Source organism: Chiloscyllium punctatum, chromosome 2 (assembly GCF_047496795.1).
Source record: "Chiloscyllium punctatum isolate Juve2018m chromosome 2, sChiPun1.3, whole genome shotgun sequence".
Classification (NCBI taxonomy): Eukaryota; Metazoa; Chordata; class Chondrichthyes; order Orectolobiformes; family Hemiscylliidae; genus Chiloscyllium; species Chiloscyllium punctatum.
The window spans coordinates 132,341,266-132,355,978 of NC_092740.1; the positions used below are offsets into that span (position 1 = coordinate 132,341,266).

Here is a 14,713-nt window from a genome sequence, read left to right on the forward strand (position 1 = left end):
TCTAAAAGTGATTTGTTTCCTGTTTCAGATTAACCATTTGGAAAAGAAGCTGAAAACCATTCAGAGGGATGCCAAAGACCTGACAGAAACGAACGAAGAATTGATTCAGGCCAAAGTTTTATTGCAAACCGCCTACAGCAAACTTCAGACTGAATCTGACAACCAAGTTATTGAAATAAGAGAACTGATGAAGGCAAATCAACAAATTATGCGAGAGAAAAATGAGCTGGCTACAATGATAGAAGAATTGAAAACAGAAACTTCCTCTCTTAAGAGGCAAGTAGCGGACAGAACAAAACTAAAAAATGAAAATAAGGATTTATTATGGAAAATACAGGAGCTACAGCAAGCACTTGAGTCTAGGACTGTTCCCACCGAAACCAGAACTGCAGAGAGAGCAGGCAGTGGCAGCTGTGCGTGCAAAACAGTGGGCTATAACCCCAGAACTAAAAGAAGGAAAAACATTTCCCTCAAACAGTACCAGCGTTTTCTCAACCGATCCATCAAGGAGATGAGCAGAGTCTTTGAGCACTTCAATAAGGATGGATGGGAAGATGTAACTGGAGCCAGGTATAGTTCTCATTAACCTGACTCTGCAGATGGGACAGTGTGGATATGAAAACTGTAAGCAAATGGAGATTGGATTTCATATACTGTCGATTTCATATTCAAGGAAAAAATAATCCTGTCAGATTTTTGAATAGTCATGGGATGTCTTGCTTCAAGCTTATTGACTGAAATTTGCATGTGAAATTAGCTCCAACTGTATGAAGTTTTGAATTAATGCCAGGAAATCCAGAATAAGGCAATGCATGATTTCTTTCAGTGATGCCATTTTCATGCAGTCATGAGGCTTGAAATTGACAGTTTGGCAGGTTGATTTAATTTGCTGGCCCTTTGCATATTCACCACTGACAGCTAAGGATTCCCAGGCAACCCTGCTAAGTCAGTTTAGTTATCTTGTGACATGTCGATCCAGGAGGAGAAACCAATTTTTTTCCTCTTAATTTAGTTAGATAAATTTTGAATGACCTATTTCAGCTTGCTACCAGATGCTTACAAGCTGTTTAACATCCTTTAAATTAAGAGCTATCCACACTAATTATTTCGTGTATGTTTTATGCACAGTCATTGAACTAATGTTAATTGAATGATGGCTGAAAATGAGGTGTTTTGTTATTAATTTTCATTCAGGGGGTATTTACAGATTTTTTTTGCATTAAGAATGAAATTCCTTATTGCTCTAAAGCTTCGTTCCTTCAATAAAAAATATTTTTCCACTATATTTTTATGCAAGTGACACCGAGGAGACTGCTGCTGAGAGTCTGGGAGAAATGATAGCAAAGACGACTCAGGAAAGGACTCCACCAGCAGCAAGAAATCCGGTAAGCAGGAAATATTTCAATGGAGACAAAAAGCTGAATTTAGTCAGTGATTCATGTTAAAATTGGACTAAAGCCCCTAAAGAGACAAACTCACCAATTTGTAGTAAGTATACATACAGTGGTAGAATTTGCAATGTACACTTTTGAGAAATTAACAGGAAATTATGTGTGAGCATTATGTAAATATATTAACAATACCTTAAAATGTTATAGATTGCCATTTTTGTAGCTCAGAGGTGTCTGTTTGGAAATCAGAATATTAATGATATATGGAGTTTATTTAAAACTTAAAATCATTTTAAATAATCTGCAAACATATGTCTATTAATGCAAGTTGAAGCATTTGTTTATTATCCATTAACATATATAATGTTTAATATTCTGAAACTTTCTCACCAGATAGTTCATTTAACATTACAATATAGCAAATATACTTTTTATGGTGGAATTTCTGTAATTTGTTTGCAATAAATGATGGACGACTACCATTATAATGGTATGGTAATTATTCGAATGAAACAGTAGTTTTGCACTTGGCAATGAATAGTATGATTAGTTTTGGCACAAATAACTGCTGAATGCTCAGAACAATGTGATATATGTTATTTGCTGCTTCCAAGAGTCTAATAATCAAATAACTTGGGTTATTAATTTTTAGTTATGAAATTATTTGCTCGTCATACAGTATTTGCAACGAATGTTGAGGATAAGATAGGAGATTTACTACCTGTAGCACAACAGTCTTAACTTCTTTGCACTTTTTAATGGCTGTTTTCTTAATTCTTCCTTAATTCTTTATCTTCTGGCTATGAGAACTTTTCAAAAAAATTTGTTCTAGAATAAGTCTTTTCCTAATGAATGTTTTAATGCAAGATCCTAATAAGGTAAAGTGACATAATAACAAAATGGAGGTGGAGGAAGATATTTGTAAAAAAGAACAAAGAAAAACAAGAGGAATTTTATTTGCCCTGAAATAACCTGGCAAGAAGATGTAGTAAGAGGGATAGAAGGAATGTAGGTCTTACGGTGTAATCAGGTAATCAGGACTCCTTTCTTTCAGAGTATGTGAAAAGTCCTATATTAGAGAAACTTCTTTTGGATCTTGAATAATGAACCAGAACAGACTTAAGAAGAATTGCAAGAGTCTAGGCAACAGTGATCATAGCATAATAAGGCTTCGGCTAACCATTGAGAAGGAATAAATAAGACAGAGACCTGGTTGAGAAAACATTTTTAAGGGATACAAATGGCACTAGATAAATTAAATTGGAAACATTTGTAACCGATATTTTTATTTGCAGAGTGAAGTTTAACTTAGTTATATATTTGGTTGTAAAGTGTTAAGATGAGAAACAAAGCATCCTAGTGATTTTTAGCTGTTACAAGTACTTTACTGCTTTGGTTCTTAATGATGAAAGATGTTTGAGTAAATGTGAAGTACATTTGTCTGCATTATATGTATACCTGTGAGGCAGCTTACGTAAAATATATGTTTGTATCCAACACGGTGTGTCATTGAACCACATTGTACATGCCGAGCAGAATTAAAAGGACACAGACTTGAACTCAATGAGTCAAACATATACATATCATTTAAACCAGGCATTATTTTCCATGGCTCAAGGTGTATTGTACTTGAGTAATAACTACTTTTACTTAAAAACATCTTTCGTACTTTGGAGTAACCGAGTCATAGTAATCAAAGTCACACAGGGGGAGTTGTTCCATCCGGGACACATGCATCCAACGATCGAGAGAGGCCATGCCATATTTTGTGAATTTTTTACATCTTGCCACAGAAAATAATTATAAAATTAGTTGTTTGAATGTAAAAATCATTTGTTATAATAAAATGTATTCTTATAATTTAACAGATGAACTTAAAGTTGGATGATGCCAAAATAATGAGCTCAGTGCTGGTGTTGTCTCCTTAAAGATAAAGAAGTGAACTTTGTATTTTATCTGTAAAGGTATCACATCCATTAGAATGTTTTGGAAAGTTTCTAACCCCTGTTGCTCAACAGCTTGTATGTCATAAACACTCCATACTTGGTGCTGAATGCAGAGAAATAAGGGTTGACATTCACTTAGACTTGGACAGAAAGCTAAAATAAGCTTTTGACAGATTTGCCACAATGCAAGAGGATGGTTAAAAGTGTGTTTAAATCAAGCAAAATGACTTGTTGCCTGAGAAAGCACAGTCTTTTCAAGATTTTTAATAATGATCATCCATATTCATGTAGAAGTTGAGTTTCTAAGATGAACTATTTAGCCAAAAGGAAGGGTAACAGGGTTGGGGTTGACTTATTCACAAATAATAGTTTCAGGGGGTTGAAATTCAATCTTTCACATTGTCTTGCTCTTGCAGAGTTGCCAGGTCTGATGCTGTTCCTTCAAACTCTGTTCCCAGATTTATCATACAAATAGTACAATAAAGTGCTAGCTTTGAAATCACAAGGTGAATTTTCTCAGCTCCTGAATACCATGGGCATTAGTGAGTCAGTTGGGAAAATATAGCGAGATGGGAAAACCTAGATTCTTAACGTCAAGAAAATAATTTTGATTTTCTGTATGAATACTAAGAAGATAACCTAACCAGTGAGTGGTGGGAGGCCTATTAGCATACATTTCCATCTCATCTTCACCATTTTTGCATCATTTATATGCAGTTTGCTATTCTGCTATATGGCAGAAAAAAGCTGGATAGCAACAGTTCCTGACATGAGAGTCAGAGGGGGTACCTGGTGGCTGGAACTCGCCACTTGCTTCTCTGGACCTCTACCTTGGTCAGCAGTGCCAACTTAGCAGGGCATACTCCATGGGCAGAGACCAACTGCATCCACTGTCCATGGAGGACCAGCACCAGCCTCACCACAGCATCACGGCAGCTCTCCAACTCACAGTTATTCATTGAAATGCTCACCAATACCTTTCATTGTCATGGTGTAGCAAGACCATTTTGCAAACAGGGTCAAACGCCATCTCATGTATTGAAGTAGGGCACATTTCAGGGCTGTTGACTTGCTTTCTTAGCGCTTACTCATTTTGCACCTGTTTAGATGTTCATAGCATTTCTGCTTTGACTTGCCATACCTTGCCTTTTTGTGCTTTCCCATGCTGTTCAGAATTTATGGTACTTTTTCTTGTCTTGTCTTTAAGCATAGACATAAAGCCAAGTGGTTTGTCATGGTTGTCAGCAGTGAACAGTCAAGAGGATGGACATGTTGCCATATAGCTGTATGGTGCTTGATATATTAATGTCACATCTTCTACATGTGCCAACAGATTATGTAACAAATACAGTGACAAAAGTCACAGGTATTATTAGGGGACTCCACTGTGGTATAGACGTTTGGAAAGTCAATTCCAGTGTGGATAGGAATCAGGAGAGGGGTGGTGGTAGAAAACTCTCCCTCAATTGGAGCCATATCTGGCACAAAGGAAGATGCTTGTGGTTTTTGCAGGTTAGACATCTCAGCTCGAGGACATCACTGTAGTTATTCCTCAGAATGATCTAGCCCAGGCATCTTCAGCTGCTTCATCAATGACCTTCCCTCCATTATAATGTCAGAAATGGGGATGAATGTTGATGATTGTCCAGTATTCAGCATCATTCATGCCTCCTCAGATACTAAAGCTGTCCACTTTCAAATGTAGCAATACTTGGACAATATCTAGGTTTGGCTGACAAGTGACAAGTAATATTCATGCTGCACACGTGCCAGGCAATGATCTTCTCCAAAAAATGAATCTAACCATTAGCCCTGGTTATTCAATGACATTCCCGTCACTGAATCCAGTGTTGCCATTGACCAGAAACTGAACTGGGCTGTCCATTTAAATATTGTGGCTACAACAGCAGGTCAGGGGCTAAGAATACTGCAGTGAGTAACTTACCTCTGCCATCCCAATGCCTGTCCATATTCCACAAAACATAAGTCAGGAGCATGAAGGAATACTTCCCACTTGCCTAGATGTGTGCAGCTCTATAATGTAGGGAAACAGATGGTGACATCTTAAAAAATGTACATATTATAGAGGAGGAAATGCTGGATGCCTTGAAATGCATAAATGTAGATAAATCCCCAAGACCTGATCAGATGTACCCAAGAACCCTGTGGGAAGCTAGGGAAGTGATTGCTGGGTTTTGCTGAGATATTTGTATCATCGATAGTCACAATGAGGTGTCGGAAAACTTGAGGTTGGCTAATGTGGTGCCACTATTTAAGAAAGGTAGTAAGAACAAGCCAGGAAAGTATAGACCAGTGAGCCTGACGTTGGTGGTGGGCAAGTTGTTGGAGGGAATCCTGAGGGACAGGATGTACATGTATTTGGAAAGGCAAAGACTGATTAGGGATAGTCATCATAGCTTTGTGGATGGGAAATCATGTCTCACAAACTTGATTGAGTTGTTTGAAGAAGTAACAAAGAGGATTGATGAGGGCAGAACGGTAGACATGATCGATATGGACTTCAGTAAGGCGTTTGACAAGGTTCCCCATGGGAGACTCGTGAGCAAGGTTAGATTTACGGAATACAGGGAGAACTAGCCATTTGGATACAGAACTGGCTCAAAAGTAGAAGACAGAGGGTGGTGGTGGGGAGTTGTTTTTCAGACTGGAGGCCTGTGACCAGTGGAGAGCCACAAGGATCGGTGCTGGATCCATTACTTTTTGTCATTTACATAAATTATTTGGATGTGAGCATAAGACGTACAGTTAATAAGTTTGCAGATGACACCAAAATTGGAGGTGTAGTGGACATCAAAGAAGGTTTCCTCAGATTACAACAGAATCTTGATCAGATGGGCCAATGGGTTGAGGAGTGACAGATGGAGTTTAATTTAGGTAAATGCGAATTGTTGCGTTTTGGGAAAGCAAATCTTAGCAGGACTTACACTTCATGGTAATGTCCTCGGGAGTGTTGCTGAACAAAGAGACTTGGAGTGCAGGTTCATAGCTCCTTAAAAGTAGAGTCACAGTTAGATAGAATAGCAAAGAAGGCATTTGGTATGCTTTCCTTTATTGGTCAGAGTATTGAGTACAGGAGTTGGGAGGTCATGTTGTGGCTGTACAGGACATTGGTTAAGCCACTTTTGGAATATTGCATGCAATTCTGGTCTTCTTCCTATTGGAAAGATGTTGTGAAACTTGAAAGGGTTCAGAAAAGATTTACAAAGATGTTGCCAGGGTTGGAGGATTTGAACTTTAGGGAGAGGCTGAAAATGCTAGAGCTGTTTTTCCTGGAGCATTGGAGGCTGTTTATAAAACGTTTATAAAATCATGAGTGGCATGGATAGGTAAACAGACAAAGTCTTTTCCTTGAGGTGGGGGTGTCCAGAACTAGAGGGTATAGGTTTAGGGTGAGAGGGGAAAGATATAAAAGAGACCTAAGGGGCAACGTTTTCACGCAGAGGGTGGTACATGCATGGAATGAGGTGCCAGAGGAGGTGGTGTAGGGTAATACAATTGCAACATTTAAAAGGCATCTGGATGAGTATATGAACAGGAAGGGTTTGGAGGGATATGGGCCAGGTGCTGCCAGTTTCTGGCAGTTGGGGCTGGATTGGGTTGGGATATCTGGTCGGCATGGGTGGGTGAGACCAAAGGGTCTGTTTCCATGCTGTACATCTCTCTGATCACTGACATTACTGCTGTTTTAAGCTCCTTTGAAACATCAGGGAATTCTAACCCATTCTTGACCTTACAGCCTTAATCACAATTCTAAAATAAAAGCAAAACCATGTTACTTTCTCTGCTGCTATTATTCAAGCTGAGTGCTCAAGAGCTGTACATTATTATCAAAGGTAACTACTTCTAAATAGCCAAGAGACAATGATATCAAAAGCTGGTGTGTGCTTGAATTGCTTGTAAATGTAACCAATACATTTATTGAAAGTAACTATTTTCAGAAGTGTGCATCTGGGCATTTAAAAACTACATTCCTATCCCTAGTTTGTTTCATAAGAGCATTAACAGTTGAAGTAAGTGAAGAACAAGCCTTTGCCACCATTCAATATTCTTGTGGTAATCTTTGGCTTCAAAAACACTTTCCTGTTGTTTCCTTATATCCCTGGATTCACTGAAACACCAAACATGTCAGTCTTAAACAAACATAGGAATTCAGAGCAGGAATAGGCCATTCAGCTCCTCAAGCATGCTCTTCAGTCAGATTGTGGTTGATCTGATTATAACCTGAAATCTGCATTCCCACCCTCCCTAATGTTTCACCTTTTGATTCATACGAATCTATCATGTGTCTTAAATATATGTAACGACTCTGTTTCCACTATGAAGACGGTCCAAAAACCTCATGAACTGAGAATAAAAATTTTATCTCATCTCGGTTTTAAATGTCTGTTCTATGATTTTAAAACCATGACCCCTATTTATGGATTTCCCAATAAGAGGAAATATTCTCTCTTCATCTATTCTTGCAAAACCTCTCAAGAACTGTAATCAAGTAATCTCCTACTTTTTCTGAACTTGAGCAGATACTGCTCTAGCTTGTCTGCATAAAACAGCCCTCCCTGACTATGTATAAGTCTGGTAAACCTTTCCTGAACTGCCTCCAATGGTGCATCTTTCCTTAAATAAAGTGACCATTACTTGTCCATCATACTGGGTGGCACAGTGGTTAGCATTGTTGCCTCACAGCGCCAGAGACCCGGGTTGAATTCCCGCCTCTGGTGACTGACTATGTGGAGTTTGCACATTCTCCCCATATCTACGTGGGTTTCCTCCCACAGTCCAAAAATGTGCAGGTTAGGTGGATTGGCCATGCTAAATTGCCCATAGTGTCAGGTGAAGGGGCAGAGTGTGGGGGAATGGGTTTGGGTGGGTTGCGCTTCGGTGGGTCAATGTGGACTTGTTGAACCGGAGGGTCTGTTTCCACACTGTAAGTAATCTAATACTCCAAATGTGGCCCCACTCTTTGGTTTCAATTTATCCTGTTGCCAGCCCCACTCCCTCTGCTGAGGCCCTATCCTGAGCATCAATATATCCTGTTGATGCTCCAATATCTCTGCTCAGTTAAAGTTAAAGTTTTGGAGTCCTGATCCTGAACCTCATTTTATCCTGTTGTTGACTCCCTCTCTCTGCTCAGATAAAGCTGAAGACTCAGATGCAATTCCCATTTTTAATTAAAATTCTGTGGGAAGCCTGTAGACTGCAGGGATATATAGATACGTAGGGTGAGTGACAAAAAACAAAAAAATGGATATAATGTTGGAAGTGTGAATACCATGTATAATTGAAGCATAACTTCCCCCACTTTTATTTTCAGTATGAAAATAATTCAGTATCAACAATGAAGCATGCACAATTCCCTCATGGAGAGAATTCCAGAATTCAAAAACTTTCTCACTGCAAGCCAAAGCAATCAATCCCTTATCCTAAAACATGTTCTACATTCTGCAGCCAGGGAAGCAACTTCTATGCCTATTCTACCAAGCCCCTTCAAGATCATGAATATTGCAAACAGATCATCTATCATTCTTATTAACATCTTTGAGTATAGACCCAATATTTTAGCCTGTCATCATCAGACAACACTTTCATTCCTAGGAACCAACCTAGTGAACCATTGTTGTCTTGTCAAAATAATTATGTTTTTCCTTCATTACAGAGACCAAAGCTATTCAGAGTAATTCAGATGTGTCTCACCATATGTTGTGCAATTGTACTAATACCTCTGTGTTCTTCAGAAATTGTAGGAATTTCTGAATACAATCCATGGAATAAAGGCCAACATGCCATTTTCTTTCATAAATGCTTGTTGTTCTGTCTGTTAACTTGCCTTGTCACTGTGTGTACGTACCCAATATCATCTGAACATCAACATTTATGAGTTTTCATGCCTTGTTAAAAAAAAATTGCTTAACCAAAATGAATGAACTCACACTTCCAACATTATACTCCATTTTTTGCTTTTTGCCACTCACTCAACCTATTGATATATCCCTGTTGCCGAGCGGCTTCCCATAATTAAAAATGGGATATATTGAGGCCCAGGATCAGGGACCAGCAGAGGGAGGGGAGTCAGCAACAAGGTAAATTGAAGTCAGGATTGAAGCCCAGCAGAGAGAGTGGAGTTGCCAACAGCATTAAACAAATCACAGGAAAATAGTGTGTTGATTGGTTTGGGATTTTAAAAAGTATAAACGTAAAGTCACCATAGACCTCCCGGGCATAGAGCTGTTCTCTCATTAGAGAAAGCCGACTGATGATAGCTTAACCAGAGAGTCACGATGCCTCAGGTGAGGGGAGAAGTTGAGAAGGAGAATCCTACATGGTAACCTCAACCTTTGCAAGTTGAACCCACAATTTTGGTTTACTCTGCATTGGAAATCATCTGTCCAACCAACTGACCTAAGCAAACCTCAGGAATTTTAAAAAGTGTTTTATTTTTGGCAGAAGGGATTACCTGCAAAGCAACATGAGTAAGTGAAATTCAAGGCTAATATAATAAAACAATATTAGTAAGCAGATTAGGGTAAAGGAAGCACACAATTAGAATAAGGTCAATAATAGTTTTCTTATGTAAGCATAATTATTTTAAAATAAAGAGAATGAAGAAGAGGCATTAGCAGTCATAGCAAATCATAGCAGCTTCATGTTTTGAAATGCTGCTCCTGTGCTATGTGGCAAATAGAGGAAGGTTTAGGTGTCCTTGGCTACATGTGCAGGAAATGCATCCCACTGCAGCTACTGGCGAACAGCATTTTGGAGCTGGACACTGCGGGTGAATTCACTGTGGAGCATCTGTGATGCTGAGCATATCATGGAGAACATGTTCAGTGAGATGGTCATACCGCAGGTGAAGACTGAAGAAGCAGAAAGGGCATTGGTGACCACGAGGCAGAGTAGAGGAAGGCAGGTGGTGCAGGAGTCCCCAGTGGCCATCCTCCTTTCTAACAGATATGACATTGGGATACTGCTAGGGAGATGACTATGAGAAGGAAAGTAGTAGGAGCCAACTCCCCGGCAGCAAAAAATGGAGTATAATGTTGGAAGTGTGAGTTCATTCATTTTGGTTAGCAATTTTTTTTTTAACAAGGCATGAAAACTTATAAATGTTGATGTTCAGATGATATTGGGTACGTACACACAGTGACAAGGCAAGTTAACACACAGAACAACAAGTATTTATGAAAGAAAATGGCATGTTGGCCTTTATTCCATGGATTGTATTCAGAAATTCCTACAATTTCTGAAGAACACAGAGGAGGAAGAAGAAAAGCAGGGCTAGAGAGATAGCGGATTCAGTTGTAAGGGGAAAGCTGGTATTTCTGCTACCACAAAAGAGACTCCAAGATGGGATGTTGCCTTCCGGGTGCCAGGGTCAGGATGTCACTGAACAGCTGCAGGGCATTTTGTTGGGGGAGGGCAAACAGACAGACAGAAACCATGGTTCATTTTGGTATTGATGACATAGGTAGATAAAGGGATGAGGTCCTGCAAGCAGAATTTAGAGAGCTAGGAAGTAAATTAATGAACATGACCCAAAAGGTCGTAATGTCTGGAATACTTATGGTGCTATGTGCAAGCAAGTATAGAAATAGGAGGTTATCCAGATGAATACGCGGTGGAAAAATGATGCAGGAGGGAGGACTTAAGATTTCTGGAACATTTGTATCATATTTGAAGGTAGAGGATCTGTACAAGGTGGACAGTTGCACTTCAATCTGAATAGAACCAGCATCTTTGCAGAGTGGTTTACCAGTGCTGTTGGGGAGTGTTTAAACTAAATTGGTGGGGTGGAGGTTGATCCAGGGAGAATGTTCATCTGTGGAAATGTACAAACAAAATTAGAAGACACAAAAGTGAGTCATGAAAGCATTGAGATTATATGCCACAAGGGAGGTACAAGGGAGTTTGACATCATTGAATGGCATTTATTTTAATGCAAGGAGTCTAATGAACAAGACAGATGAGTTGACAGCAGAAGTTAAAAGCATTGGGATATGATCTCATTGCTGTCAGTGAAACATGGCTGTGAGAGGAACAGGACTGGCAGCTCAATATTCCAGGACATAGAGGCTTCAGGTGAGACAAGGATGGAGATAGACAAGGAAGGGATGTCATAGTATTGATCAGGGAATCAATTACAGCACTAAGGAGGAATGACATCTTAGAAGACTTCCCAAATGAAGCATGGGTCGAATTTAAAAAGCTAAGAGGAACAATCACATTGCTAGGAGTTAAGGCCCTTTAACAGTTTGAGAGAAATAAAAGAGTAGATATGCAAGCAAATTTCAGAGATGTGCAAATGTTATTGAGTAGTGATAGTCAGAGACTTCTACTTCTCCAACTAGGTCATCAAAGTGTGAGAGATTTAGAGGAAGTAGAATTCTTAAAGTGCATCCAGGAGGGCTTTTTATTGCTTTTTTTTGTTGGTGATCACCAGTAAGAGAGACAATGTGAGGACAGAACTGAAAGAGAAGGATTGTGATTTACTTGAAGAAATTAGCACAGACAGGAGATTCTTAGTGGTTTGGCAGGCTTAAAAGTAGATCATGCTTCACGGCTACGTAAACTGTATCGCAGGCTGTTAAATGAGGCAAGGGAGAAAATAGCAGGGGCACTGACAATAATTTTTAATTTCTCTCTGGCCATTAGAGAATGTCAGAGGACTTGAAGACAGCCAATGTGATACTGTTATTTAAGAAGTGTGCAAGGGATAAACCAGGAAACTATAGGCCAGTTATTTGAACCTTGGTGGTGGGGGAACCATTCAAAGTAATTTGGAGGTACAGAATTAATCTGCATTTGGAGAGACAGGGATTAATCAAGAACAGTCAGCATGGTTTTGTTAAGGGGAAATCATGTCGATCAATTTGATTGAATTTTTCAAAGAGGTTACCAAGTGTGTGGATAAGGGTAATGCATTTGACATAGTCTACTTGGATTTCAGTAAGATTTTTGATGAGGTTCCACGAGAGACTGAGAGCAATGATTAGAGTCCTTAGGATTCAAGGAAATATGAATAATTAGGCACCAAATCAGCTGAATGGCAGGAGCCAGAGGGTGATGGTGGAGAGATGTTTGTGTGACTAGAAACCTGTGTCCAGTGGGCTTCGACAGGGATCAGTTTTGGGCATTTGCTGTCATATAATATAAATGATTTATAATAGAATATAAGAAGGCTGATCAGTAAGTGAATGTTACAAAGATTGGTGGGGTGGTAAATGGTGAGGACAATAGCCTTAGATTACAGAAGAATAGAGGCTAGCTGGTCTGATGAGCTGCTCAGTGGGAACTGGAATTCAATGAAGATAATGCACTTGACAGGACAGACAATGTAAGGGAATACATGATGAAAAACAACTGCCAAATAAGTTTCCACTTACATAGGAATTTAGTTAAAAATTATGGATTTCAAATTGTAGGACCCTCGGAGGATGAGAGGGACATTAGCGTGGTGTCTACCAGTCCCTTAAGGTAGAAGGACAGCTAGATAAAGGGGTCAAGAAGGCATATTGGATACTTGCCTTTATTAGCTGAGGCACAGAGTTTGTGTGCAGTTCTGAAATCCACATTATGGAACAAATGTGATTGCAGTGGGCAGGATACAGAGGAGATTCACCAGGATGTTGCCTGGTCTAGAGAGCTTCAGTTATAAAGAGAGATTGGACAGACATGGATTGTTTTTCTTGGAGCTGAGGAGGCTTAGGGGGTCATGATTGAGATGTATAAAATAATGAGGGGTATAGATAAGGTAGACGGAAAGGCAGTTATTCCCTCTGTGGAGGGATCAATAACCAGGTGGCATTGATTTAGGTAAGGGGCAGGAGGTTTAGAGGGGATGTGTGGAAAATGTTTCCTCTCAGAGGAAAGTGAGAATCTGGTACTCAGTAACTGTCAGAGGCAACAACACTCATAATATTTAAGAAGTTTTTACATGTATATTTGTGATACTAAGGCATATAAGGCGATGTGTCTAGTGTCTGAAAATGGGATTAGAATAGTTCAGTGGCTGACTTTGACTGGTGCAGACTAGATGAACCAAAATGCCTTTTTCCGTATTGTAGATGACTGTGGTGTATCCTGTACACATATCCTTACCTAGTTATTACTCACCCACTACCCCTGCTTCACCTAAAATTTATACTTGATCTCAACTTTTCACATGTGATGGCACAGGAATTTAATTAATGTATTGTTGGTTTGATAACGCTTCAGCCTCCTGACCGAGATTAATTTAATCGCAAAATTCCAGGTAAGTGCTTGTGAAGTCCCCAATATCAAAATCAAAGACTTTCAAGCCTGCCTTTAAAACAAAAACAACTGCCAAATAAGTTTCCACTTACATAGGAATTTAGTTAAAAATTATGGATTTCAAATTGTAAGTTTGTTTTCAGATGTTTCATCATCATACTAGGTAATATCTTCCGTGAGCCTCCGGTGAAGGGCTGGTGTTATGTCCTGCTTGCTATTTACGTGTCTTGGTCACTTAAGGTGGGTGATATCATTTCCAATTCTTTTTCTCAGAGGATGGTAGATGAGGTCCAAATCAATGTGTTTATTGATCGAGTTCCACTTAGAATGTCAAGTCTCTAGGAATTCCCATGCTTGTCTCTGTTTAGCTTGTCCTAGGATGGATATGTTGTCCCATTCATTCATTGCCTGGCATTGTAAACGGAACTCCATCAATAAACACATCAATTTGGACCCCATCTACCATCCTCTGAGAAAAGGAACCGGAAATGATATCACCCACCTTAAGAGACCAGACACATAAATAGAAAGCAGGACATTACGCCAGCATTTCCCTGGAGACTCACTGATGATGTTACCTCATATGGTGATGAAATATCTGAAAACATTCCTTCCAGCTCAGCGAGCCAACTTACAACCTGAACCTCAATCTGAGCTACAAATCTTCTCAAAAACCGCAATTATGGAGCTCACTTTGTCTATTTCATTTGCATATTGTTCAGAGTTCTTATGTTCCTTGTTGCTTGTATTTATTTAGGCATGTTCTCAAGAAAAGAAAAAGCAAAGAAATCAATGGCTAAGAACAATGAAAACTGAAACAAAAATTGCTGTACCACAATTTCATTCAAAAGGTATTTGATTTATACTATTGTGATTTGGTGGTTGTTGCAAATTAGAAATATCCAAAAACTTAAAAAATTGATTACATTTTTATCAAAATGCATGTGTTTGTAAAATATGTTTCTCCAAAGAATGCCAGGCAATGTTAACTGGAAATAATTACATAAAAGTATGGCTGTCAGTTGGTACTACTCTCGCTCCTCAGTTATTGATCAAGGTTCTAATTTCAAGTCCATTCAAGACTTGAACACAGTAATAAAGGCAGACTCT

General features: G+C 39.1%; 1 protein-coding gene across 4 annotated transcripts in view; it reads left to right on the plus strand.

Moving 5' to 3' along the window:
- cntln (centlein, centrosomal protein) overlaps window positions 1-14,713 on the plus strand; it is a 461,183-nt gene that overhangs the window by 267,624 nt on the left and 178,846 nt on the right. For all 4 annotated transcript variants that reach the window (XM_072589059.1, XM_072589060.1, XM_072589058.1 and 1 more), the window contains 3 exons: window positions 29-570; window positions 1,298-1,385; window positions 14,361-14,454. In XM_072589059.1, coding sequence (XP_072445160.1) covers window positions 29-570; window positions 1,298-1,385; window positions 14,361-14,454 — 724 coding nt within the window. The remainder of the gene's footprint in view (window positions 1-28; window positions 571-1,297; window positions 1,386-14,360; window positions 14,455-14,713) is intronic.